Here is a 25062-nt window from a genome sequence, read left to right on the forward strand (position 1 = left end):
TCCATAGCTACATCATGATGCCAATACACAGTGCAAAGTGTTACATCCAGTCTGCATGTGCTCAAAATGCAGGAGCAGCAAAATTAGTTCATTCTCCCAAAACGCACACAGCAACAACAGAAATCTGCTTTGGTGATGATTTTAATGAGGCTTAGCACTGTTCAACGAAACTGAAAAAAGCTGAAGCCTTGAAAGATGTTTTCATACCTTTGTTTAATTAATGACAAACCTAAAAATACTCCATTTTTATTTATTCTCAGATGTGGTCATGGGTGGCAGGACCAGCGTTTATTGGCCGTCTTCAACTTTCTAGTGAAGGTGCAGGTGGGCCTCCTTCTTAAATCACGGCAAGCAGTTTGAGACAATTGCGTGTCTTGCTATGCTACTTCAGAGTACAGTTAATAGTCAACCAGATTGGGGTGGAACCATAGGCCAGATTGGGTATGGATGGCAGGCTTCGTTCCCTAAAGGCTTCAGGATCACTTTTACTGAGACCAAAACCAAATTTTTGTCTGGCTATGGAGGTGCATTTCGGTGTGCGAATGGCCACATTTGGATTTTTTGTTTGGAAGAAATCCAATCTTACTGCACATTCCCGACTCCGCGCCAATTTTGTGGGTCGGGAATACTTATTGTGCAAAAAACACACCCGTCCCCGCTGAGGACAGAACCCCCAATTTAAATGGGGGAAGAAAATTGGATTTCCTCCCTCACACCATTTTCGTCTGGTGGTGTGAGGTATTTGGAAGCCCATTAAAAGCATGGCAGGTTTGGGAATTTGTGAAGATGGAAAACCAACTTAGAAGTCAGGAACATTCTGAAAGGTAAGTGTAACATGTTTTAACATCCTCAAGTGTGACTATTAGGTGCTGTATTGTAATGTAAATGTGTTTTTAAAGCAGTGATTCTTCATAGGGAGCTGTCCTGCAAAGGTAAGTTGACCTTTACACTGACCAGCATTGTGCAATTTTTCACGTGCATTACAATACTTTTCTATTGGAGAAAGTACTATAATGCAGTCAAAAATGTAAGGAAGTCCTCTGCCGTCAAGTTTTGTCCCCTTATTTAATTGGACTGGCAAATCTATTTAAAAAAAAACCCTGGTTGGGAAGGTAGAAAAAATGGTCTGCACTTGCTCCCCCTCCATTGATTGACAGGCACTCTGCTTTGAAATGGAAAGGTATATCTATTCTGTCAGTAGAGCTGTAAGTTTTTGTTATAACAGCTGTTTCATTATGATTGCTTGGTTGAGTTTCAAAAGCTTCCACTCAGCACATGGTCTTATTGATCCACGAACCATTGAAACTTTTACTAGCCTATAATAGCAGATAATGTTTTAGATGTTGTTTCTTGTTTGTTTAGAAATTTGCTAGGCACTTAAAGCAATACCACTTTTCTCCTTTGGGTTTTTTGGTCCAGTATCAATGATAGTGAGTTTGCGTTCAGAGTTTTTCTTAGACTGTTAGAGGTTTAATGGTTTTCCAATGATTTTAAAATGACTCCCATTGCTATTGCATGGCTCCTGAGAACTGTACATAGTGCATACAGAGTGAGTGGCAATGGCGGATACATGGGGGGCACAGAGGTGGCGTGTGGAATGTAAGGTGGCCTGGGGGAATGTGAGGTGGTATGGGGAATGAGAGTTGGAATGGGGTAGTGGGAGGGGTGGGGGATGAGGGGTGAGGTTTAGGAGGCCTTTAAATGATGTTCGGAGCTGGGCTGCTGTGATGGAGAACCGAGGCATACATTTAAACCAGCCTGTCTCCACACCCACACTCTTTCTGCACTCTGCTGTAGCTCACAAAATGCAGTGATCCCAAACCGTGGGGGGTAAAAAAAAATCCCTTGCAAAGTCCCAGGTCGGGTGTGCATTTTGCAAGCTGTGAAATTGTGCAGGCCTAGAGCACAAACGAAAATTCAGCCCCAACTTTATTTTTCCAGATTTTTTTCTTAAAGCAGAATTCAAATTCTCTGACTCCCATGTTAGGATTTCAATTCACATCCTTTGAATTATTGGTCCAGGCCTTTGGACTACTAATACAGTAACGTTAATGACAGGGATTTTGTTTTCTTTTAAACTATCATTTATATTTATATCAACATAGCTCTTCTGTGTGAATCAGTAGTACCATTTTATGCCAGCAAAAGAGAATTCATTGTCCTATTACTGGTAAACTATTAGCCAAATATTGTGCTAGATGCTAGAAATCTGAAAGAACAGAAAGATGCAGGAAACGCTCAGCAGGTCAGGTAACATCTGTGGAGAGAACTAGAGGCAACATTTTCGGTTTGATATGGAATCTCTTTCAGTTTTGAACATGAACTTGTCTTTTCACTTCACAGATACTGATTTACCTGGCCATGGCTTCTGGAAGTTTCTATTTTACTGCATATCACACTTTATTAAGAGACAACTATCGCAGGCTACAAGAACGGTTTTGAGTTTCAACATCCACACCTTTTCTCTATAAAGATGGCCTTTGACTTGCTGTGTATTTCAAATGTTTCCTGTTATATTTAAGATTTCCAGTAATTACTGTCTTTTTCTGTTCATCTATTATAAACATCAGTTCTGGTAAAGGATGATACCTAAAGTGTTGCTTCAATTCTCTTTCCCAGATTTTGAGTTTCCTGGATTAGTTTTATTAGTTGCTTTCATGTTTATGTGACTAGCGTAAAACTGGCAGAGAGAGAAAACATAAGAGAAAGAGGCTACATAGGTGAAGGAGAGAATGTAAATAGCAGGGAAAAAACACAGGCCAACAATTTAAAGAAGTTATATAAACTGCTGACTCAGATGCACAATAATTGCTACTGCTAGAAAGATGATAAAACATTTCTCAATTTTTATGAACTTCGAATTTCCAAATTTCAACTGAAAGAATGAAAAACGTCCAATAATTTAATTCCCAGCAATGAAAGGTCTTATCCTTTTGAAAGTTTAAAATATTCCGAAAGGCCTGTGATATGCTCTATTATGACTTATTTGTGATTCAACTTAATAAACAATTAGATCAATAATAACTTGCTTTTATTTTAATCAATGCTAATGTGGTCAATCCTCATCTGAATGTTCCCAATTGTCAGCTTGATTCATGTAGCAGCACTCCAGAACATGTTTCAAAGGTTATCAATTCAAGCCCCACTCCAGGACATAATCTAATTTGAAACTTCAGTGCTGGAGAGTGTACCGTCTTTCAGAGATGCTGTCTCTTTGTCGAGATGTCAAATTGAGGCCCTGCCTGCTGATTTACATGGCCACAGAAAATTTCATGGCACTATTTGAAAAAGAGTAGGTCAATTCACGGTGTCCTGTGCAACCTGCACCACCGAGTTAACTATCATTTGAGCTCCAATTTTAACTGGGAACCGAAATTGGGCGGGTGGGACACAGGTTCCGAACAGTTTCTACCCGAAGCGGCAATCGGAGTCCTATGATGTAAATCACCTGAATAAGGTAGGTGCTTTAGATACCTGCCAATAGATTCCTTCCAAAATGGAGATGGTCGCATCGTTGGTATTAACATTGTGACAAAGTGACTCAATGTGAGGCCATTACTGCCCTAGTAACACCAGACAAAGGCTCTCAAAATTAACCTTTTGTGTGAAAAACTTCCTGACATCAGCCCTAAATTTACTTCTTGTAAGTTTGATCCTGTGTCCCCTTGTCTTACTGTCAATTTAGTATGAGCTAATTTTCTGGGTCTACCTTTGCCAGGCCACTTAGGCCAGTCTTCTTGTCTGAAAAGCCCAAGTACTATGTTCCTGCCCTCAAGAAATGCCTACCCAGTTTCTCTCATCATGCTAGATCTTGTTCTGCTTCATAATTCTTCTCATAATCCTTCTTCTCCATGATCATATCCCCATCGAATCCCTTCACTCCTTGCCAATCTCCTGGCTAGTGCCCATTGTATGTCCCTCCTTATCAAGAAGCATTCAAGACTTTTTTGCTGTCCAAGTGTAGAAAAAGTTGTTGTTACATTTGTCAGTTTGGTGCAGAATTACTATAACACTCCTGTTAAGTCTAGAGGCCACTGGAGTCATTGGAGTGATCCTCTCCTGATCGGAGAGTATCCAATCCAATCCCACATGTGGGCCAGAATTTTTCCGTCAGCGAATTGGGGGTGGGGCCCGCTCGCCGACACGAAAATGACGCGGGATGACGTCGGGAGGAACCCCCGACATCATCCCGCCCCATTTAAATATTCAGGAAGGCGGGCAGACGGCGAAATCAGCTGTCTGCCCGCCGACCTGTCAATGGCCAATTGAGGCCATTGACAGGATAATTAAGCTCATTAAATGCCCTACCCGTCCAACCTTAAGGCTGGTGGGCAGGCCAGGAGCCCCAGCGGGGAATAGAAAAAACATGAAACCTCATCCACTGGCGGGATGAGGTTTGATGTCCGTTTTAAAAATGTTTAATAAACTTTATGTCCTTTTTATTAACATGTCCCATCTCGTGTAACATCGTCACATGAGGGGGATGTGTTAATAAATTTTTTATTTGTCTATTCTTGATGTTTAAAAAACTTTCAGTAATCTCCCTGAGACAGCACTTAGTCTCAGGGAGATGTGCACTCTTTCGCACATATGCGCGAAAGAGCGTACTTTGACAGTTGGGGAATCCCTCCGCCAAGCCAGTGGGGCCCACACGCCCACCAAGGGCAAAATTCTGCCTGTGGTTGCTACAGTCAGAGTTTACTGTTCAGAATAAACCACAACCCAGGTTTATTTTTATGTGATCTGCTAAAATGATGCTGCTATTCGCTGTATTCATCAAGCATGATCAACATACTGAAGTAATCATTTACACTGTGGCATCTACAATCACAGGTACATTTTGGAGATTGAAATTACTGCTCACTACAACTCTGAAATACAATAATTTCATTTATATATTTATAATTTATATAAACCTTAAATAAAGCACCTGTTCTTCTTCGTTATGGCATGTTTTTATAAATGGCTCCCAAAAGCAGCTTTTACGGAGATTACAAAAGCAAAATACATGGGGTGTTACAAAGCTGCAATAAAAACAGAAAATGTTGGAAACACACAACAGGTCTGGCAGCATCTGTGAAGAGGAAAACAGAGCTAATGTTTCAGGTTGATGACCTCTTCAGCATTTTCTGTTTTTATTTCTTATAGGGGTTATTTAGTTTAATCGTTTCTCCCTGTACGTTTTTACAGGACTCCTTGGATCTCAGAAATTGCTGCCTGATTCCTTCCATGTTATTTGGTTCATACCTTTCCATGGTCCTTTTTCATGTGAGAAATGTAGTCCTCTCGTTCAGGAAACCATTCCTCGCAGTCTTGACACATCCAACCAGGGTTATTTGCTTTTGACCGGCTCCCAGTTTTCCTCACAACCACTGAAGGTTTCTTCCCAAGCCGGTCAGTGCCATTAACAGCACTCCCATCAGTTTTGTTCTGTCCTGCTGATGTAGTTACTGGCTTTGTGACCAATGGCTGCTGAGGCCCCAGGTTGGGAGGACCCTCAATGCTCTTGAGTGTGCCATGCATGGACTGAAAAATGAAAGAATGAGGGATATAGGTTATTATTATTACATTCAATCCATTGGGTCAAGATTTTTAAGCAAAAGTAATTTAAAGTTAAGACATTTTAACATTGGCATAGTATGACCACAACTAGATGTAAAAAGTGACGGACCCTGATTTTAAAAAAAGCTAATGATCCAATACAGAGAATCAAAATACAAACACAATTAACAAGTGCTAGTAAATGGGGTAACTGTTGACTAAGGGTGACAAGCGTAAGAGGCAGAGTGTCAGCCTTGGCTCAGGGGTCGCATTCTCATCCCTAAGTCATAAAGTTGTGGGTTTAGCTCCCAATCCAGAGATTTGGGCATGTAATCCAGGCTGGTACTTCAATGCAGTACTGAGGGAGTGCTGCACTGTCGGAGGTGCCATATTTCGGGTGTGACGTTAAACTGAGGCCTCATTTGCCTGCTCAAGTGGATGTAAAAGATCCCATTGCGTGTTTATGGAAGAGTAAGAGGATTCTACTGGTGTCCTGGCCAATATTTATCCCTCAGCCAATGCCAGATTATCTGGTCAGTATCACATTTCTGTGGTGCCTTGCTCTGCGCAAATTGACAACTGTATTTCTCTATATATATACTTTAAAAGTAATTCATCTGCTGTAAAGCTTTTTGGGACATCCTGAGGTGGTGAAATATGTTATATAAATGTTCTTTCTTTCAACATCACTTTAAAACATGTTGCTGATTAAAATTAAGGTGTTTCTCAGTGGAGAAACTGAGAAAGCCTTTGGAAGCAGCTGGACTAAGACTGAGAACATTTATCAGGAATGTTCTCCTACTCTCCTTCCGGGCCTTCGGTAGCTCCAGAGACTCAATGCTTCAAAGTACACAGGACAGTTTTCTTAGCAATACTCTTAAGAATTAAATAATTATTTATTTAAACAAATAGTTTAACAAAGTAGTTTACCCACTTTCAAAAGCAAATATAACACAAATGGGTGGTATATACCTTAATGTGTTCTACCATGAGCTGTTTCTGCGCATACAGCAATGCACAATCTGGGCACTTGAAGACTGACACTTTCTGCTTAGCAACATGTTGATCAAAATGGCTGCACAGCAAGGTTTGCTGAGTAAAGACTGTGTCACACATGGAGCATTTGTAGATGATTCTAAAAACAAGGGGAAAATTAGCATATATTTGAAAGTACTTTAAGACTTGGGGCACAATTTTCAACCATTTTATGTCCATTTCTGTGAAAACAAGAATCATTCGATATTTTAACTAGACTGGAAACAATATTTTACAGCCTGTTCTGTTCTATTATATTCTTTAATTCAATGGTGGCATTGTTCTGCCGACAATACAGTCCAAAGCTATTGTAAAATGAGACTAAACTTTGGGGAAAAGAGCCTTTAAAATCTTCTGATTTCAAGGTATACAACAATACTACAATGAACTGCATCAACAAATCAAGTTTTGTATAGTCCCATCTACCAAATTTACATCTAAATCTGGTTCCTGCCTGGCAAACTATTACAGTTCTTCCCAGCTGTTTTCTGGGTTATTCGATTTAAGTAACTACAGTCATGGTCACTGACACTCTGACAAAAGCCGACTGCATAACTTAGTCTCAATAGTTAAGAGTGCCGCACTCCAGTTGAAATTCTTGGTTTTCAACTTCTACTTCCAATGTTATCAACAATCAAAAGAAGCAATGGGGGCCATTGAGTGAATGTCTAATGAACTTTTGTCGGTTTACAATGGATTATACAATCAAAGTTGATTAAGCAAGATAATGTGGGTAGAAAGTTTACCTTGCCTACCGATCAGGGAATAGTAAATCTGCTAGTCATTGATAAATGACAGTTGGCTACCTGAGTTATAAGTGACTGACTACATTTCAAAAATGCTGCATTGGATGTGAAGTGCTTTGAGATGTTCTGAGGTCATGACAACTCCATATAAATGCAGATCCTTATTGTCCTAATGGAATTTATCAAGGAAAGGTGTCCATTTAAAAATTAATTTATCAGCTCTCTATAGTCTTAACATAATTTCATGTTTCAGTCAAGCAATTATGCCACGAAGGATGTACGCTGAAAAATACGCCTTAATTCTTAACCATAAAATAAATCTTGACTCATGTTTTAGCCCCTCTAGTCACAAACTATTTTCAATATCATGCACCACTGACCCCAAATGAAACAAAAGGATGAAAATTTATATCCACACTTTTCTAAAGCTCTTCGCTCATAAACATCCACATCAAACAAAATCATGAGCCAGCAACAACTCAAGGGCAGAATTTTGCCCTTGTCGGGAGTGCTCGGCAGGGGCAGTTGGCATCCCGCCTGCCACCCACGATCATGAACCGCACCGCGATATCACGCTGAGGGGCCAATTAAGCACCGCCCCCCCCACCACCCCGACATGGAATGTGAGCGGCTGCGCACAGCACTGCCTGTGCAGGTGGCGGGAGGAGGGCAAGCGGGCCAAGCGCAAACTTTACGCATGCGCGCGAAAGAGCGCTTCAATCTCCCTGAGGCACGGAGCTGCCTCAGCGAGATGAAGTGCTGTTTAAAAAGGCTAATGAAGAAAATAAAAATGTCATAAAACAGGGGCATGTTTTTAATTCAAGTGTAAAATTTGAATTTTATTTTTATTTGCTTTAGGAAACCTCATCCCGCCCATGGATAAGGTTTCCTAAAAAGTGCAAAGGCCACCTGGCGTTTTCGCCTGCCCGCCAACCGTAAGGTTGGATGGGCAGCGTAAATTTGAATTCAATTATTTTTTAATGGCCTTAATAGGCCTTTATTTGTCTGCGGGCATGATGCCGACCCCGGCGCACACCCACTGAACGAAATATCGCGGGACTACGTGATGACGTCGGGACGCTCGCCCAACGTCATTGCGTGTCATTTTATGCTCAGCTGGGTCAGGCGCGTGCCCACCTGCCGAGCACAATATTCTGCCCTAGAATTCAAGGTTACAAATGGCTCTAAGTGCTTTATTCTAGGGATCAGTTTATTTCAAATTTTGATGTGTCATTGGCTACATGTTTCCAAGGACCGTTGACTAAACAGGCATTTATTTTGCCATGTTGGCTTTACATCTTAGGATTGAACAGATTCAATGAAAATTAGAGGAGGGCAAAAAAATGACTGCAGATTTTTAAACTGTGCATAGCCATTGATCTAAAAAAGCACCAATGATTCAGTTTAAAAGTAAATCTTTGGTTTTCAACGCCCAAAAATACAGACTTCCTTTTATGCAAGTCAAATTCAAATTGAATGCACTGATGTATATGTTGATAGCAACTCACCAAACTGTTTTACACCTCTCCCAATTTTTATTTCGATGTGGATATGCTATCACCCTTTTCATTTTATCACCGAAAATCAATATCTACCCTAGATAATCTCTTTTAAGGGGTGCTAGCAAGCATTTTTAAAAATCTTGATTCACCTAGCTATAAAAATTCCAAGAGTGATAACGTTGCTCATTAAGAGAGAGCAATTTGTTGTGTATGATGTTCAAGTACAATCTTTATTTTAAATAAATATTCTACATTTGGGAGTAGCAATATAAGTTTAAGATTGCAGACTGAGGAGAGGTGTCATAGTGATGTGCTTTACAGGGGATGGGGGGAAAATCAATGTAACTACACTATCTTGTACACTTACTTACAACTGGCTTACGGACAGCAGAAGCTTGCCAATGGGTTGCCTGACCCGTTTCTCACTTAGAAAACACGGCATTGGAGAAGAGAAAGGAAAAATATCCTAGAGTTCAGCAAGAAACTAACACATAACATATTGGGATAGTAGTAATGTATTGGGCAGAGAGGGGAAAGAGTTCCTAGAGTGTGTTCAGGAAAATTTTCTGTAGCAGTATGTTTCCAGTCCAATGAGGAAGGAGGCACTGCTAAGCCTGGTTTTTGGAAATGAGGTGGGTCAAATGTCAGTAGAAGAACATCGAGGGGCAATGGTCATTGTATCATAAGGTTTAGGCTGACTACGGAAAAGGGCAAAGAACAGTCCAGAGTAAGAAAAATTAACTGGAGGAAAACCAACTTCAATGGGATAATAACGGATCTGGGCCAAATAAGTTGGAGTCAAAGGTTGGCAGGGAGAATGGTAGCTGATCAGTGTAGAAGAGATGATTTGTGCACAGTCAAGTTATATTCCCTCGAATGGGAAAGGTAGGGCAAACAAACCCAGAGCTCCCTAGATGACAAAGGAGATAGAAATTAAGATAAAGAAGAAAAAAATGTGCTTTTGACAGGTTTCAAGTAGAAAATACAGATGAAAACCAAGCTGAATATAGAAAGTTCAAAGGAGAGATGAAGAAGCAAAAGGGGAGTATGAAAAGAGACTGGCAGCTAGCATAAAAGGGAATCACAAAGTCTTCTACAGGCACACAAATAGTAAAAGGTTGATAAAAGGAGGAGTAGGGCCGATTACAGACCCAAAAGGGGATTGTAATGGAGGTGGAGGACATAGCTGAGGTACTAAATGAATACTTTGCACCTGTCTTTACCAAGGAAGAAGATGCTACTCAGGCCAGGTAAAAGATAAGATAATTCAGACACTAGATGTGTGTGAAATTGAAAAAGAGGAGGTATTGGATAGCTAGGGCTATCTGTACCTTGCTTGTCCTGCTTTCTACCCTTAATTAGCACATTCCTTAGATAATATCACCACCTTCAACACCTCTTTGTCCTTTTGTCTATGACATCTTTTGGCTATCTCCACCTATCACTGCCCCTCTATCCAGCTCTACACCCCTCCAACTGCACCCCCCACCCCTTAAACCAGCTTATATTCCACCTCTTTTCTATTTTTACTTAGTTCTGTTGAAGAGTCATACGGACTCGAAACGTTAACTGTGCTCCCCTCCGCAGATGCTGCCAGACCTGCTGAGTTTTTCCAGGTATTTTTATTTTTGTTTTGGATAGCTTATCTGTACTTAAAATTGATAAGGCACCATAAGGCGTCTGTGCTGTAACTTTTCTATGGTTCTATGGTTCTATGACCAGGTGAGATATTGAAGGAAGCGAGAGTGGAAATTGCAGAGGCACTGGCCATAATTTTTCAGCCTCCCTTACAGAACTGGAGAGTTGCAAACCTCACACCCTTAATCAAAAAAAAACATGAAAGGATAAGCCCAACAAATACAGGCCAGTCAGTTCAACTTCAGTGGTGGGGAACCTATTAGAAGCAATAGTTTGGGACAAAATTAATGGTCACTTGGACAAATGTGGGTTAATTAAGGAAAGTCAGCATGGATTTCTTAAGGGAAAATCATGTTTGACTGACTTGCTGGAATTTTTTGAGGAGGTATGGTTGATGAGGCCTGTTGATGTGGTATATATGGACTTTGAAAAGGCTTTTGAAACTGCCACACAACAGATTTGTGAGAAAAGTTAGAGCTCATGGAATAAAAGGACAACAGGGATATGAAATTGGCTGAGCAACAGGAGACAGAGGGCAGTGGATGTTTTTCCTGCTGGAGGAAGGTTTGCAGTGGAGTTACCAGGGATCAGTGTTTTTCCTGCAATATATTAGTGACCTAGACCTTGGTGTTCAGGGCACAATTTCAAAGTCTGCAGATGATACAAAACTTGGAAGAATTGGAAACTGTGAAGAGGATAGTGTAGAGCTTCCAAGGGACAAAGGCAAGTTGGTGGAGTGGGCAAATAGATGGCAGATGAAGTTCAATGCAGAGAAGTATCAGGCGATTCATTTTGGTAGGAAGAACATGGAGAGAACATATGAAATAAAGGGTGCAACTCTAAAGGGGGTGGAGGAGCAGAGGGACCAGAGGTGTATATGTGCATAAATCATTGAAGGTGGCAGGACAGGTTGAGAGAGCAGTTAATAAAGTATACAGTATCCTGGGCTTTGTTAATAGGGGCATAGAGTTCAAGAGCAAGGAAGTTATGTTGAATTTGTATAAGTCACTGGTTTGGCCTCAGCTGGAGTAGAGCATCCAGTTCTGGGCACCACACTTTAGGAAGGGTGTGAAGGCATTGGAGAGGGTGCAGAAGGGGTTAATGGGAATGATTCCAGGGATGAGGAACTTCAGTTATGAAGATAGTTTAGAAAAGTTAAGACTGTTTTCCTTCAAGAAAACAAGGTTTTCAAAATCATGAAAGGTCTGGACAGAGTAGGTAGGGAGAAAATGTTCCCACTTGTGAAAGGATTGAGAATGAGAAAGCACAGGTTTAAAGTAATTAGCAAAAGAAGAGAAAGTGATATTATGAGAAACTTTTTTACGCAGAGAGTGGTTATGATTTGGAATGCTCTGCCTGAGAGTGTGGTAGAGGCAGGTTCAACTAAAGCATTCAAATGGGAATTAGACTGTTATCTGAAAAGGAAGAATATGCAGGGTTATGGGGAAGAGGTGGGGGACTGGTGCTAGGTGAGTTGCTCATTCAGAGAGTCGGTGCAGATACGATGGGCCAAATGGCCTCTTCCTGTGTTATAACAATTCCGCAATTCTGTGATATAAACTGAAGTTGAGGGCAAACATGCATCCTCATTTTGATTCTCTAAATTTCAAGAATACTCTTTTACATTTTGCTGCTCATCTAGGTGAACTATATAAGTGCCAGAAAAAGCACCCAGTTCAGTAAATCATGGAGAAATGCAGAGTAAAAATGTCCTTTCCAGAAACAGTGATGATACCTCTTCTGCATCTCAAAAGAAAATCCTCTCCTGAACAAGTGTGACACTCTGTAATCATATGTTAGTTTCTCTCTGTATCCTAGGTTAACTATTCTTGGTTTCCTCCAGTGCAACGTTCCCTAAGTGAGGCAAAAGACAGGCAGCCCATAGCCAAGTTCCTGCTGTTCATGTAACCTTTCAGAGCAAGATTGTTAATTTTGATAACCGCAGATGTGTTTTGTCCTGCAGGATATCTGAATTGAGGTTGCTTAAACTCTATTCACATAGGACTTTTACAAGAGCAATGACATTGCACATAATAGAAGTGCTTTCTCTCAGTGAGAAAAATCTTTGTTCATAATCTAGTAGTAAGCATGCTTATAAAACTTACTTAGCTTCTCCTATTTTGATGCCTGGATGCTGTGTGTAGGCGTGTGAATGAGTACTCGGTGCTGACTTGAAAGCCATGGGGCAGATAGGACATTTATAGAAGATCTCACAGTGGGCACCTTGGATATGAGATTTGAGCGCTGCTAGGTCAGCGTAGACAACGCCACAGTGTATACAGCTGCAAGAAGAAAAATCAGTCAGGAATAAAATACACAGAACATCCTTACAGCAAACTGAAAATTAAATTCTTGTGCATAAACAGTTCAGCATTGAATTTTCCCGTGCATTTATTTATGTTGCCAGAGGTGCGGATCCAAGCCCTTTCTCCCTTGGATTGTATGCATCACCTCTGCTGGCAGCCCCCCTACCTTGTTTCCTCCTCCTTCATTTTGTGTCAACTCCCCAGCTACAATCAAAGTTGAAGGAACATTTATAACCAAAACATTATCCTATTTGTTTCAAAAACTGATAAGCCTACTGTGTATTTTTTTCAGGTTAAAAGTTTTATTTTGGTTTCTAAACTTTTAAGAGTGGGCATCCAAATAGGAGTGGTAGGTTGGTGGGCTGGATACCAGTAGGGAGGGATAAATTGAAAGGCAAAAAGAAAAGCAAATTTCAACCCCAGCTGGGTCAATATTTTAGAAATACAGTAACTAGGGCTGCCAACTATGATCAAATGTATTCCTGGAGGTTTCGTCACATAAGGTGCCCTCATGCTCCAACCATTCGTTGGCCAACACATCCATCCTCGTGATGTACTGCCTTCCTATGCCAATTAGAAAGCAAAATGACTCATTACCCAATTGGATAATTAGCTTGACTGCCAAGTCAAACAGCCTTTTTTCCCCCCCTCTTCAGTATTCTTATATCTGGTAAAGAGAAATGTTCAAAGAAAATTTAAAACAAACCTATCTTTTATCACTATGATTTTTCTCCAGGATTGCACACAGCATTACCCTGGTTGATCTCCAATTCCTCGAGACTCCAGGCCAATCCTGGAGGGATGGCAACTCTAACAGCAATAAACTCACTGAATAGCACAAACACACAACTAACCGGTATCCGACTTTACGGGTGTAGTGCAGGCAATTTCGGGTGACATGAGTCTGAAAGTGCGAGGACCTGCATATCGCTCCACATTCCGGACATGTGTATGGAGATTTGTGTTGATGTATTCTTAAGTGCGATGAAAAACTGCACTTGTTGGGAAGTAACATCTGGCATATCTGACATGTCTGTATTGTGGATAACACACAAACATTTGTAATTAATAACATAACTTGCCCACCACATGACAGATCATCGCAAACCACAAGAACAACAACTTGCATCTATATATTTCCCTTATAGAAAAGCATCTGAAGGAGCTTTACAGATGCTGACTGAAGGAGATACTGAGATGGATGGCCAAATGCTTGGTCAAAGGGTGAAGTTTGAAATGGAATGCTGGCCAGGAGAGCATTGGAATTGTTGAGGCAGGATAGAGGAATGCAAAAGAATTTTAGCAGCCGATAGATGATGTGGGACAGAGGTGGGCAGTGACACAGAGGTTTAAGTAGACAACCTTTTTGATGATAGAGGAAATGGGATCTGAATCTCAACTCTGGGTGGATAAAACACTGAGATTCCATACAGCCTAGCTTACCCAGAGACTTTAGCTGAGGAAGGGAATTAGATCTGTATCAAGAGTAGAGCTTGTGGCAAGGGCTGAAGATGATGCCTTGGTCTTTCTAATGTTTAACTGGATGAAATTGAGGCTCATTCAAGACTGCATGTCAGACAAGAGGCATTGGATGGGGTCAAGCAAAGCTGGATGTCACCAGCATACATCTGGAAACTAACTCCGTATTAGATAAGGATAGATCCTTGAGCGCCCCACAGAGCAGGAATGGGAAGTGAAGCCATTTTTAGTTACTAACCACTGAAAACAGGTGTGGGTATCGTGATGCACATTAACTTATGCTTGTTGCCTCTGATGCAGGCAGCGCACAAACTCTGTACTTTCTGCTCAGTAGTGTGCAGTGAGCTATGGGGTGGCTGCGCATCATAATAGAGAGCCCAAGTGAGTGTGAGATTAGCACTACTTAAAGCTAGTTTGGAGCTCGGGGAGGTGGACTCTGCAGCAGTAGGTGCAAGAAGTGGCAAAGGAGCAGCATCTGGCCTGCAAGAAGAGACTAATGATGTAACAGTGGTAGGAGTAGGCTCCAAGGTTCTCTCATACCGGACTGGAGGTCTTGGTGCAGGAGTTGGAGAAGAGATGTCCAGTATTTACAGGGGGCCAGGAGACCCTCTGGATAGACATTGCAAAGGCAGTGGGGTCAGATAGCCATTGTGATAAACGCCAGCAGTTGAGCCCCAAGGACCTGGATGCAGTAGCGCAACAAGTTCAATGACGTCACAAAGGTCAGTGAGTGTATCTTTAAATGCAATATCCTAACAACTGGACCATTAGCTTCAGACTGCTCAATTCACCAAACTCCTATCACTCACCTACCAACAATCACTATCTATTACAACTCATACCTTGCATTCATACCTTACAGGCTGATCAATGCTGCAAGCTTTACACCTACATCTTACAGCTTGCATAGATTTATTTAATCTCCAGTTATTTAACCTCAACAGCCAGATCACGCAAACTGGTGGCACCAATCTCACTGAAACACTTCCCTCCCTCTTGCAGGACAAGGTGTTATATAATCACGGGGAGCAGGACCAAACCGGTGGGAGACAGGCGTGGATGCATGTCCTTAGCCCAATGAAGGGAACAGTAATCACTAACAATGGAGCAACGGTGGCAGAGGCCATGGCCAGTGGCGGGGCTGAAACAATCGAGGCTGATATTATCTCTCAGATTCCACTTTCCCCTCATCCCACAATCTCTTCTCATTTACAAGCTTCAGGTGATATAAGCAGATGCTCCTCTTGCTTTCCCCCCCTCCCCAAACTACAATCCAACCCCTTGTGCCTTTGTCCTTTCAGATACCCAAGATCTGAAACTTACTCAGGCAATGGTGGAAGAGCAGGAAGACAGTGATGATAAAGAAACATCATCACTCACTTCCATGCTCACAGCTACCATACTTCACATACTTCAGAGCAGTGCTTTCCAAACTTTTTCCGACTGTGACCCCATTTTGAGGCGTGTGGTGCAGTGGTGAGAGACGTGTGAGAGCATGGGACCTTTTCAGTGGGTTATTTGGAGCAGGAATCAGACCTCAAATATGGGTCATCCAGGCAATGCCACCATTACAAATAAAAACTGTTCACATTCAATCGGAGCTCAATGGCAGCCATTGCTGCCCTAGAGTTTGAAAGCCCAGAATCTCATCTCGAGACCCCGAGTTTGGGAAGCCCTGCTTTAGAGGAAAGCATTGAGGCAGGATCCGATCTTGGTAGCACACTGGGTATGACTGGTTTGCAGGCAGGGTAGGAGAGCGCAGGTGCCAGCTTGTTGGAGGGCAGGACGATTTTTGATTCATGCTGCAGAAGGTCCAGATGAGGACTTCGGTAGTGCAGTCAACAGAAGGAGGTGGATTTACACACTGAAATGCTTGGTGCATTAGCAGGCCTATCAGAAAGCCTTCAGTCAAGGAGCATGGAGGAGCTCAGCACCAACTTGGCACAGGCCTTTGCGTAGGTCTTGGAGATGAATTTGGGAGATACTAACATGTTCAGGGAATGTGTAGAGAAAAGGAGTTTGGAGATCAGGCAATACTTTATCAGTACAGAGGAGTGGAAGATGAGTTTTTTTGAGGAGAGGTTGATGCCTTACCTACACACACAGAGTACAGATAAATATACTTCACGTGTATATTTACTTAACAAACATCTAAAATCTGTAACCGAGCAATAAAGTACTCAGAATGATCAAAATACACCCGACACTCTCTGCTTTTCCCCTTACCATTTTACCAACAAATGCACAAAAGATTGAAGTACACGGGCATACACAATCTGTGGCATTGTTGCTGATTAGTGTGAAGAAGTTGTGTGAAGAAGTTGGCAAGGGCTCCCACCATCATAACACCACCACCAAAGGAACTGAATATATAGCTGAAAAGGAAAATATTGCAGCTCTATGTGGTGAGAGCGGGGAGTGATCTTAATTGGATAGCTCTTTTGAAGAGCCAAGTTAAGCATGCTGAGCCAAATGGCCTCCTTCTGTGCTGTAAGGTTCTATGATCCTTTACTGTGATGCTACACCTCATATTTAAAATTTAAAGTTAGCCTGATAAGTTGTTATCTGGAACTTTCCACTGTGTGAACTGTGAAATGCTAGCTCCTCTCTTTTTGTTGTTGTTTTGATGTTGTTAGTCAGGTACATATTGTGATAAGTGGGAACATTTGCTCAGCTGAATCGATGATCAATTACTGCATCATAAGAACAGTTTCTGAATGAGGCCATTTATTTTTGCAGTTGAATTTGATTGGGCACAGTAAATATCATTTATGATGCAACTTACACATTAATTTACAGATCAAAAACCCCTCCTGATCACTTGGGTGAAACATTGGAAACTGAACAACATTAGATAATTGTACATAGAACACGAATTTCACATATCTGGTTATCTTGGCAGTAGCTGCAACTGTCTAACCAGAAAAGTTTCAGGGATCAAAGTTTCAAAAATTTTACATATTAAGTACTTCACTTTTTTTTTGGTGGTGCGGGCGGGGAATCCCCTTCTCAAAAGAGATTAACAGAAAGGTTTTTAATTGTTTTTGTCATTGCCATTCTATAATCAGCTTCAGGGCATTTGTGAACATAGCTACGAGTTAATTGAGTATTGGATGTTACCTCCCTCCTTTTGAAACGCAACAGGCCTCAAAGTCTATGTCCACATCATGCCAAAATTGAAACTGACAACTTAGAATGTGATGTTCCGTGTTCTATCACTCAGTGGCAAAAACTTTCCATTTTTTAAGAAAAAGCATTTTGTCCATTGAATAGTTTAGTAATTTATAGGTTGAAGTGTCTCCCTTCATCTGTACAGTACAATCTTTTAACAACTCATGTGAATCCTGGACCTACTTGGCTAAAACTTCTCAACTCTATGGGATAAGAAGGAGCTCACGAACAACACTTGGTGGTATACCAGTTCTTAGGATCAGGCCTTTCAAACAGCTCCTGGATTCACACATGCTCCACAACTATCTCCAAACCTGCCATTGGTTTGCTGTTTGCTCAAAGCTAACTCCACCTTGTCTGCAAGGCAACTTCATCATTGGATGTCGAACCTTAACTTTGGACTCATATTATGCGTTCCTGACCTCTGTTTATGACCAGAACATGGCTCTCCTAACCCCTGCCATGCCAATGTAATCTAAATTCGCTCTAGGTCCATTTGTGTTTGCATTTTAGCTGTTGCTCCAGACGAAAGTCCATTACTTCTACTGCCTTGTTTTTCTCTTGGCCATTCTCTTTCCCTTCCTGTGACCCAGTCATGGTACTTTTCATTTCTGCTCTTTCAGGTACATTTTCCCTTTATTTCTCTTTCTCTTCCTGCATATCCTTCTCCACATATATCCTAGATTATAATTTATTTCCCTGTTTCCACTTTCTTCATGGGGCATGTGCAATTTAGTGCTCCTCATTTTAGGTTTAAACCAAGTCTCTCCTTGCCTCTGGTCTGGGAATGAACACTTTTAAAATTGCTGCTTATTTGAACGACACCAATTAAATAAAGAAAAAATGAAAAAGAGATGTTTCAAACTCAGCTAGATATTTCTTTACCTCCTTTACTCAATTTTACATTACAACTGCTTTCTTCTTAGAGGTTTCTAATTAATGACCGCTTAAGGGTCGCTTCCCACCCAGCCTCAATTTTCATGTTGGCGGGAGGGTCAGAGTGAGAAGCCCAGAAAGTGGCCCTGCTCAGACCTCGGGTAGGAGGGGATGGGGCGCCTCCATCAAGAGCCTCCTTTCAACATTTGGCTTCCTCCCCCCCTGACCTCTCCACCAATACCCCCACCACCCCATGTCTCAGCTCCTGTCCGTGTCCTGAGATCCCCAAACTTGCCTGATCCTAGGCTCCCGGAACTTAAGCCAGGATTCTCAGGGTCTACCATAGGGGATGCAGCAAGCCAGCCAAAAAGTCCATTGACTTTCAATGGGACTGGGAGATCCCAGTGGCGGGTGGGACGAGAAAATCCCTGCCTTAGACTCTGGGGGACTGCTTGCAGTTCCAGTCCTGTCCACTGCAGCTTCTGGCGCTGCTGGGACTAGACAGTTGCCAGCCAATCAGATTGGCCAGCAGCTTTGTCAGGTGGGACTTCCGCCTGACTGAGGGGCAAGAGTCCCATCGCCAGCCAATTAACACTCATTGGAGCATTAAATGGCTGTGTGGTAGCCAGTATTGGTGGGGGTGCGTTCCCTGCTCACTCTCGGGTGGTGGGGTGGGAAACTGCACCATCCTAAAATTCTTTTCTAAGGTAATTTTGTTCATTCAATTCACACCACTGTAAAGGCCCATCAGATTATCTTATTTAGTTCCAAACTCATCTTGTGCTCAGTGTCCAATTCTTTAAGCACTAACAACATGTGGCTGATTTGACAATCCAAATGTGGCTAATTGCATTTCTGATTTGTAAAATAAAACGTGTAGTAGGGTCCATTGTTGGACTTGCAATTGCAACATTCATTGCTTGTGTTCAATGCTTTAGTCTTTGTATACATTTGTTGGTAGAATGGCAAGACAAAACAGAAGAGAGTACGAGTTTTTTTTAAAGAATTGTGTGTGCTTTATTTCCATGTTTACTGAGTGGCGGTAGGCTTTTGTTAGATAATGATATAATCTGGAAGGAACGCCCAGGGTAAGAAGAAACAGTCAATTTTAACTCGTGAAGCTGACAAGAAAATGCTAACAGGTTCAAAATGGTGCTGATGGACTCAATGGTCCATTAATGCACTGCCAGTTTTACAGAAAATAACTGCTGAGCAGGCCAAATGGCTGCCTATTCAGATAATAGCCTTCTTTAGAATGGGAATCGGGCTGCTATGATGTGTGTCACGAAAGTATAATAATTCTCAGGATATTATTGTGATTTATTGTAAAAATAGGTTAATAGTGGAGTTTGGATTGTTTCTCTATGTGTGTGTGTGTGGGATTTAATTGAATTGGAGACAGCTGGTCTGGAGACTTTGACTCATCAAAAGAAGCTGGTTTGAAATGCTAAATACGTAAACATGGCTGAAGTTTTAGAATGTGAGGTGAGGAGAATTTTCATTTTTAGATAAATCAGGGTAGTTTGAATTTCAAAGAGATGGTAGGATGTTACATCTAGCCAGGGAAGTTAGGCCAAGCAGTGTGTTTATTTTTCCCAAAGGTTACTAATAGTATTAGCACCATGAAAAGATTTATATTATAAGAAAGGTAAAGTTCCAAAGACATATGGGAACAATGGAATTTGAATTAAAAAAGAGAAACATGTATAAAGGAGAAGAGGCTATGTGTTAAGAGAAAAAGGCACTGTGAGATCTACCAAAAATGTGAAAAGTCTCCAGTAGTTGTGCACTAAGCTGCTGTCTACAGAAACTGAAGCTGGGAAAAGCCACTTTGAATTCTACTGCCCAGGGCATTGTGTTGACTTGCCTGGATCTGTTTAAATCTATTTTTTTTTACCATTGCCTTAATGGGGATGTAACTGGAAGCCAGGTTAATTAGGAGTTGTAGGAGTTATCATAGCAGTAATTTGTAGACCTAAGTATATGCTTAAAATCTTTCCTTTTTTTAATAAATGTTAATTTAGTTTTCTAAAAAAAATCTCTAGCATCTTGGTGAACTTATTACTGTTGAATTCAGGGCACACATCTCGAAATAAAATACAAATTGCAAAAACATTGTGACTGCATGATTAAGTTTCCGTCTTGGATTTGATCTGCCTGGCACATCATCTGTCATATTAGGCTGGAACTGGTGGGAGCATGCACTATGCACTCGCCTAACAGTGGGTTTCATTGGTGATAGGGCCAAAGAGGCCCTAGTAAGGTAACTTTTAATAATTTTTGTGGAATCAGGAGGAGCAGGAGTGCAGGTCCTGGCCCCATAAAAATAACCTGGGCACAGCTGCTCCAGCTTCCCATCTGACCACCCATCTTCCCACATTTACCTTCCAATAGTAACAGCAGCAGATGGCAGGCCTGAATCTGGACTGCTGCGTTCAGACCTCTCTTTAGGGCTCGCAACTTGCCCAAAACTCTGCTGCCTGTATCCCAACTCACACCAAGTCTGATTCAGCCATCTCCCCTGTGCATGCTGACCTATACTGGTTCCTGCTCCGCCAACATCTCAAACTTAAAATTCTCCACATATTCAAATTCCTCCATGGCCTTGCCTTTCCCCATCTCTTTAACCTCCACCAGCCTGACAAACAAGATGCCCTTTAAAAAGGAGTTGTTATGTACAGCCAGTCTTTTCAACAAAAGGTTCTTTAAACTTGTCATCTGGCCACACACAAGCAGTATTTGTCACACAACAAGGGCTTTGCAGTACCTTCTGGCTGAGCCCCCAGGCAGTTTAGCCTGAGGCTTACCTACAGCTCTCTGAGAGCTCTGTGAACCTCCGATTCTGGCCTCTTCCACATCCTTGATTTACTGCAGCACACAGTCCTTTAAATTTGTCACCTAGGTGCACACGGGCAGCATTTGTCATGGAACAAGGCCTGCCAATACCTTCCAGGCTGCTATCCACATAGCTTAGCAGGATCCTTGCATACAACTCTCAGAGCTCTGCAAAGCTCCTATTCTGGCCTCTCCCACATTTTTGTTTTCTTTCATCCCACCATTGACACTTGTGCCTCTAGTGCCTGGACCCTAGATTCTGGATTCCTCTCCTAAACCTCTCCACCTCTCTCTTTTTATTTAAGACAATCCTTGAAGTCCACCTCTAACCAAGAAACTGATGTAAAAAAAGGAGAATCAAATATGAATATAAAGTAGCAAAAAACATAAAAACGACCTGTAAAAGTTTCTATAGGTACGTTAAAAGGAAATGTTTGGCTAAGACAAATGTGAGTCCATTACAGGCAGAGTCAGGAGATTTTATAATAGGGAATAGAGAAATAGCAAAGAAGCTAAATCAGCTTCTGTGTCTGTCTTCGCTGAGGAAGATTCAAGAAATCTCCCAGAATTAGAGATCCAAGGAGAATGAGGAATTGAAGGAAATTTGAATTAGTAAGAAGGTCGTAGTGGAGAAATTAATGGGCCTGAAGGTTGATAAGTCCCTGGGAACTGATGATCTACATCCCAGAGTGTTGAAAGAGTTGGTTATGGAGATAATGGATGCATTAGTGATCATCTTCCAAAATTCTATAGATTCTGGGATGGTTCCCGCAGATTGGAAGGTAGCAAATGTCACTCCACTATTTAAGAAAGGAGGCCAGAAAACAGGGAACTACAGACCTGTTAGCCTTACGTTAGTAGTAGCAAAAATGCTACAATCTATTCTAAAGAATATGATAAGTGGACACTTTGATAATAATGATCTGATTGGGCATAGTCAACATGGATTTATGAGTGAGAAATCATGTTTGATGAACCTGTTGGAGTTTTTTTAACAGAACTGATAAAGAGGAGCCGGTGGACGTAGTATGCTTAGATTTTCCAGAAGGCTTTGATATGCCCGTAGGAAGTTGATTAGCAAATGGGAAGTGCACATGAGATAGGAAGTAATATACTAGCATGGATTAAGGATTGGTCAACAGGCAGGAAACAGAAAGTAGGAATAAACGGGTCATTCTCATGTTGGTAGGCTGTGACTGGTGGGATACTTGCAGGGATCAGTACTTGGGTCCCAGCTGTTCACAATATATATCAATGATTTGGACCTGGGGACCAAATGTAATATTTCCAAGTTCACAGGTGACGCAAAGCTAGATGGGAATGTATGTTGTGAAGAAGATGCAAAGCAGGGTCAAGAAAGTTTGGGCAGACTTAGTGAATGGGCAAGAACATGGCAGATGGAATATAATGTGGAAAAATATGAGGTTATCCACTTTGGTGGGAGGAACAGATATACAGAGTATTTCTTAAATGGCAAAAGATTAGTAAGCGTACATGTACTCAAGGACCTGGGTGTCCTTGTCAATAAGTCACTGAAGACTAACATGCAGGTGCAGCAGGCAATTAGGAAGGCTAATGGTATGTCAGTCTTTATCACAAGGGGGTTGGAGTACAGGAGTAGTGAAGTCTTGTTTCAACTGTATAGAAGCTTGATTAGGCTGCACCTGGTGTACTGTGTGCAGTTTTGGTCCCCTTACCTTAGGAAGGATATTATTGCCATAGAGGAAGTGCAACGAAGGTTCACCAGAATTGTTCCTGGGATGGCAGGACTGTCCTATGAATAATTGGGGAAACTGGGCCAGTAGAGTTCTCTAGGGTTCCCAAGAATGAGAGGTGATCTCATTGAAACCTACCTGGGGGAGGTGGTGGCATAGTGGTATTGGCACTGGACTGGTAATCCAGAGACCCAGGGTAATGCTCTGGGAACCCAAGTTCAAATGCCACCACAGCAGGTGGTGGAATTTGAATTTTTTTAAAAATCTGGAACTAAAAGTCTAATGATGATCATGAAACCATTGTCAATTGTTGTAAAAACCCATCTGGTTCACTAATGCCCCTTTAGGGAGGTAAATCTGCAATCCTTACCTGATCTGACCTACATGTGACTCCATATTCAATGTGGTTGATTCTTAAAATACCCTTGGAACAAGGGCAGTAAGGTATGGGCAATAAATGCTGGCCTACAATAAATGCTGGCCCACAACACCCACATCCCAATAAAGAATAAAAAAAACTTAAAGAGATAGATAGGGTAGATGCAGGTAAGATGTATCCCCTGGTTGGGGAGTCTAGAAAAAGGGGACACAATTTCAAAATAAATGGGAAGGCACTTAGGACCAAGATAAGGATTTTTTTTTACTCAGAGGGTTGTGAATCTTTGGAAATCTCTACCCTAGGGGGCTGTTGAAGTTCAGTCATTGAGTATGTTTAAAGTAAAGATTGACAGATTTCTAAATGCCACTGATGTAAATGGGTATGGGATACTGTGGGGAAAAGACATTGAAGCGGATGATCAGCCATGATCAAATTGAATAGTGGAGCAGGTTCGAAGGGCTGAATGGCCTACTTCCTGCCCCTATGTTCCTATGTCCTCTTTGATGAATTTTTGGTTGCCTGTCCTTTTTATTATTCATGGGATGTGGGCATCACTGGCCAGGCCAGCATTTATTACCCATCCCTAGTTGCCCTAGTTCAGAGGCCACATTACTGTGGGTGGGCCATGTAGGCCAGGCCAGGTAAAGATGGCAGATTTCCTTCCCTAAAGAACATTAGTGAACCAGATGGGTTTTTACAACAATCGACAATGGTTTCATGGTCATCATTAGACTTTTAGTTGATTTAATTAATTTAGTTTTATTTCCAGATTTTTATTGAATTCAAATTTCACCACCTGCTGTGGCGCGATTCAAACCCGGGGTCCCCAGGGGATTACCCTGGGTCTCTGGATTACTAGTCCAGCAACAATACCACTATGCCATTGCCTCCCTACAATCACCTTTTTGGGCAGAGGGCCACATTTAATCTGACAATGCCTCTGTGAAGGATTATTTTCATTATGTTAAAGGTGCTGTATAAATCACAGAATCACAGGATCACACAGTGCAGAGGAGGCCATTTGGCCCATCGAGTCTGCACCGACACGTGAGAAACACCTGACTACCTTACCCCATTTACCAGCACTTGGCCCATAGCCTTGAATGTTATGATGTGCCAAGTGCTCGTCCAGGTACTTCTTAAAGGATGTGAGGCAACCTGTCTCCACCACCCTCCCAGGCAGCGCATTCCAGACCGTCACCACACTCTGGGTAAAAAAGTTTTTCCTCGCATCCCCCCTAAACCTCCTGCCCTTCGCCTTGAATTTATGTCCCCTTGTGATTGACCCTTCAACTAAGGGGAACAGCTGCTCCCTATCCACCCTGTCCATGCCCCATGTAAGTATTCGTTGGTGTTATTTCTATTTAAATCAGCCCAGAGCCTCAACATGACTCCACCACTTCATCCTGGGACGGGCAGGCTGCCAGTGTGTTCAGACAGTAAGCCACCCACAAGTTAATACTACTCCCAGCACATCAAATTTCATCACTGGTAAACTGCACTTTTGGACCATCATTAAACTCTGAGGTTAAAAAGCAGCAGCTCTGGTATCCTGGCATAAATATGGAAGGCTGATTTACAAGCCCAGAATTCTTGGTGTACTGCTTGCAACAGCCTGGTGCACCAAATAAATGAAACCCTGATGTGGTATCTGGGGTTGACAAAAATCAGCAATTCTAACTGGAGCTACCATGTTCTAATTCCAATGGCCACCATAACACTGCACAGATCACAAACATAAACATTTACAAAAAGAATATCATGTAGTAGTTAAGTACACTATGCAGTATAGTACTTAGCAAAACAAAACAGAAAGTTTTACTTCAATTCCTCATTGCC

General features: G+C 41.8%; 1 protein-coding gene across 8 annotated transcripts in view; it reads right to left on the reverse strand.

Annotated features, from left to right (window-relative positions):
* Positions 1-25062, reverse strand: part of znf532 (zinc finger protein 532) — a 174266-nt gene that overhangs the window by 51089 nt on the left and 98115 nt on the right. For all 8 annotated transcript variants that reach the window (XR_013577939.1, XM_078551793.1, XM_078551811.1 and 5 more), the window contains 4 exons: positions 13623-13801; positions 12568-12744; positions 6514-6676; positions 5248-5526 (listed from right to left, as the gene is read on the reverse strand). Coding sequence is in view for 7 of the 8 variants with exons in the window: in XM_078551793.1 (XP_078407919.1) it covers positions 5248-5526; positions 6514-6676; positions 12568-12744; positions 13623-13801 (798 nt within the window). In the remaining variant the exon portion in view is untranslated. The remainder of the gene's footprint in view (positions 1-5247; positions 5527-6513; positions 6677-12567; positions 12745-13622; positions 13802-25062) is intronic.

This window comes from Cetorhinus maximus, chromosome 1, assembly GCF_964194155.1.
Source record: "Cetorhinus maximus chromosome 1, sCetMax3.hap1.1, whole genome shotgun sequence".
In the NCBI taxonomy this organism is placed as follows: domain Eukaryota; kingdom Metazoa; phylum Chordata; class Chondrichthyes; order Lamniformes; family Cetorhinidae; genus Cetorhinus; species Cetorhinus maximus.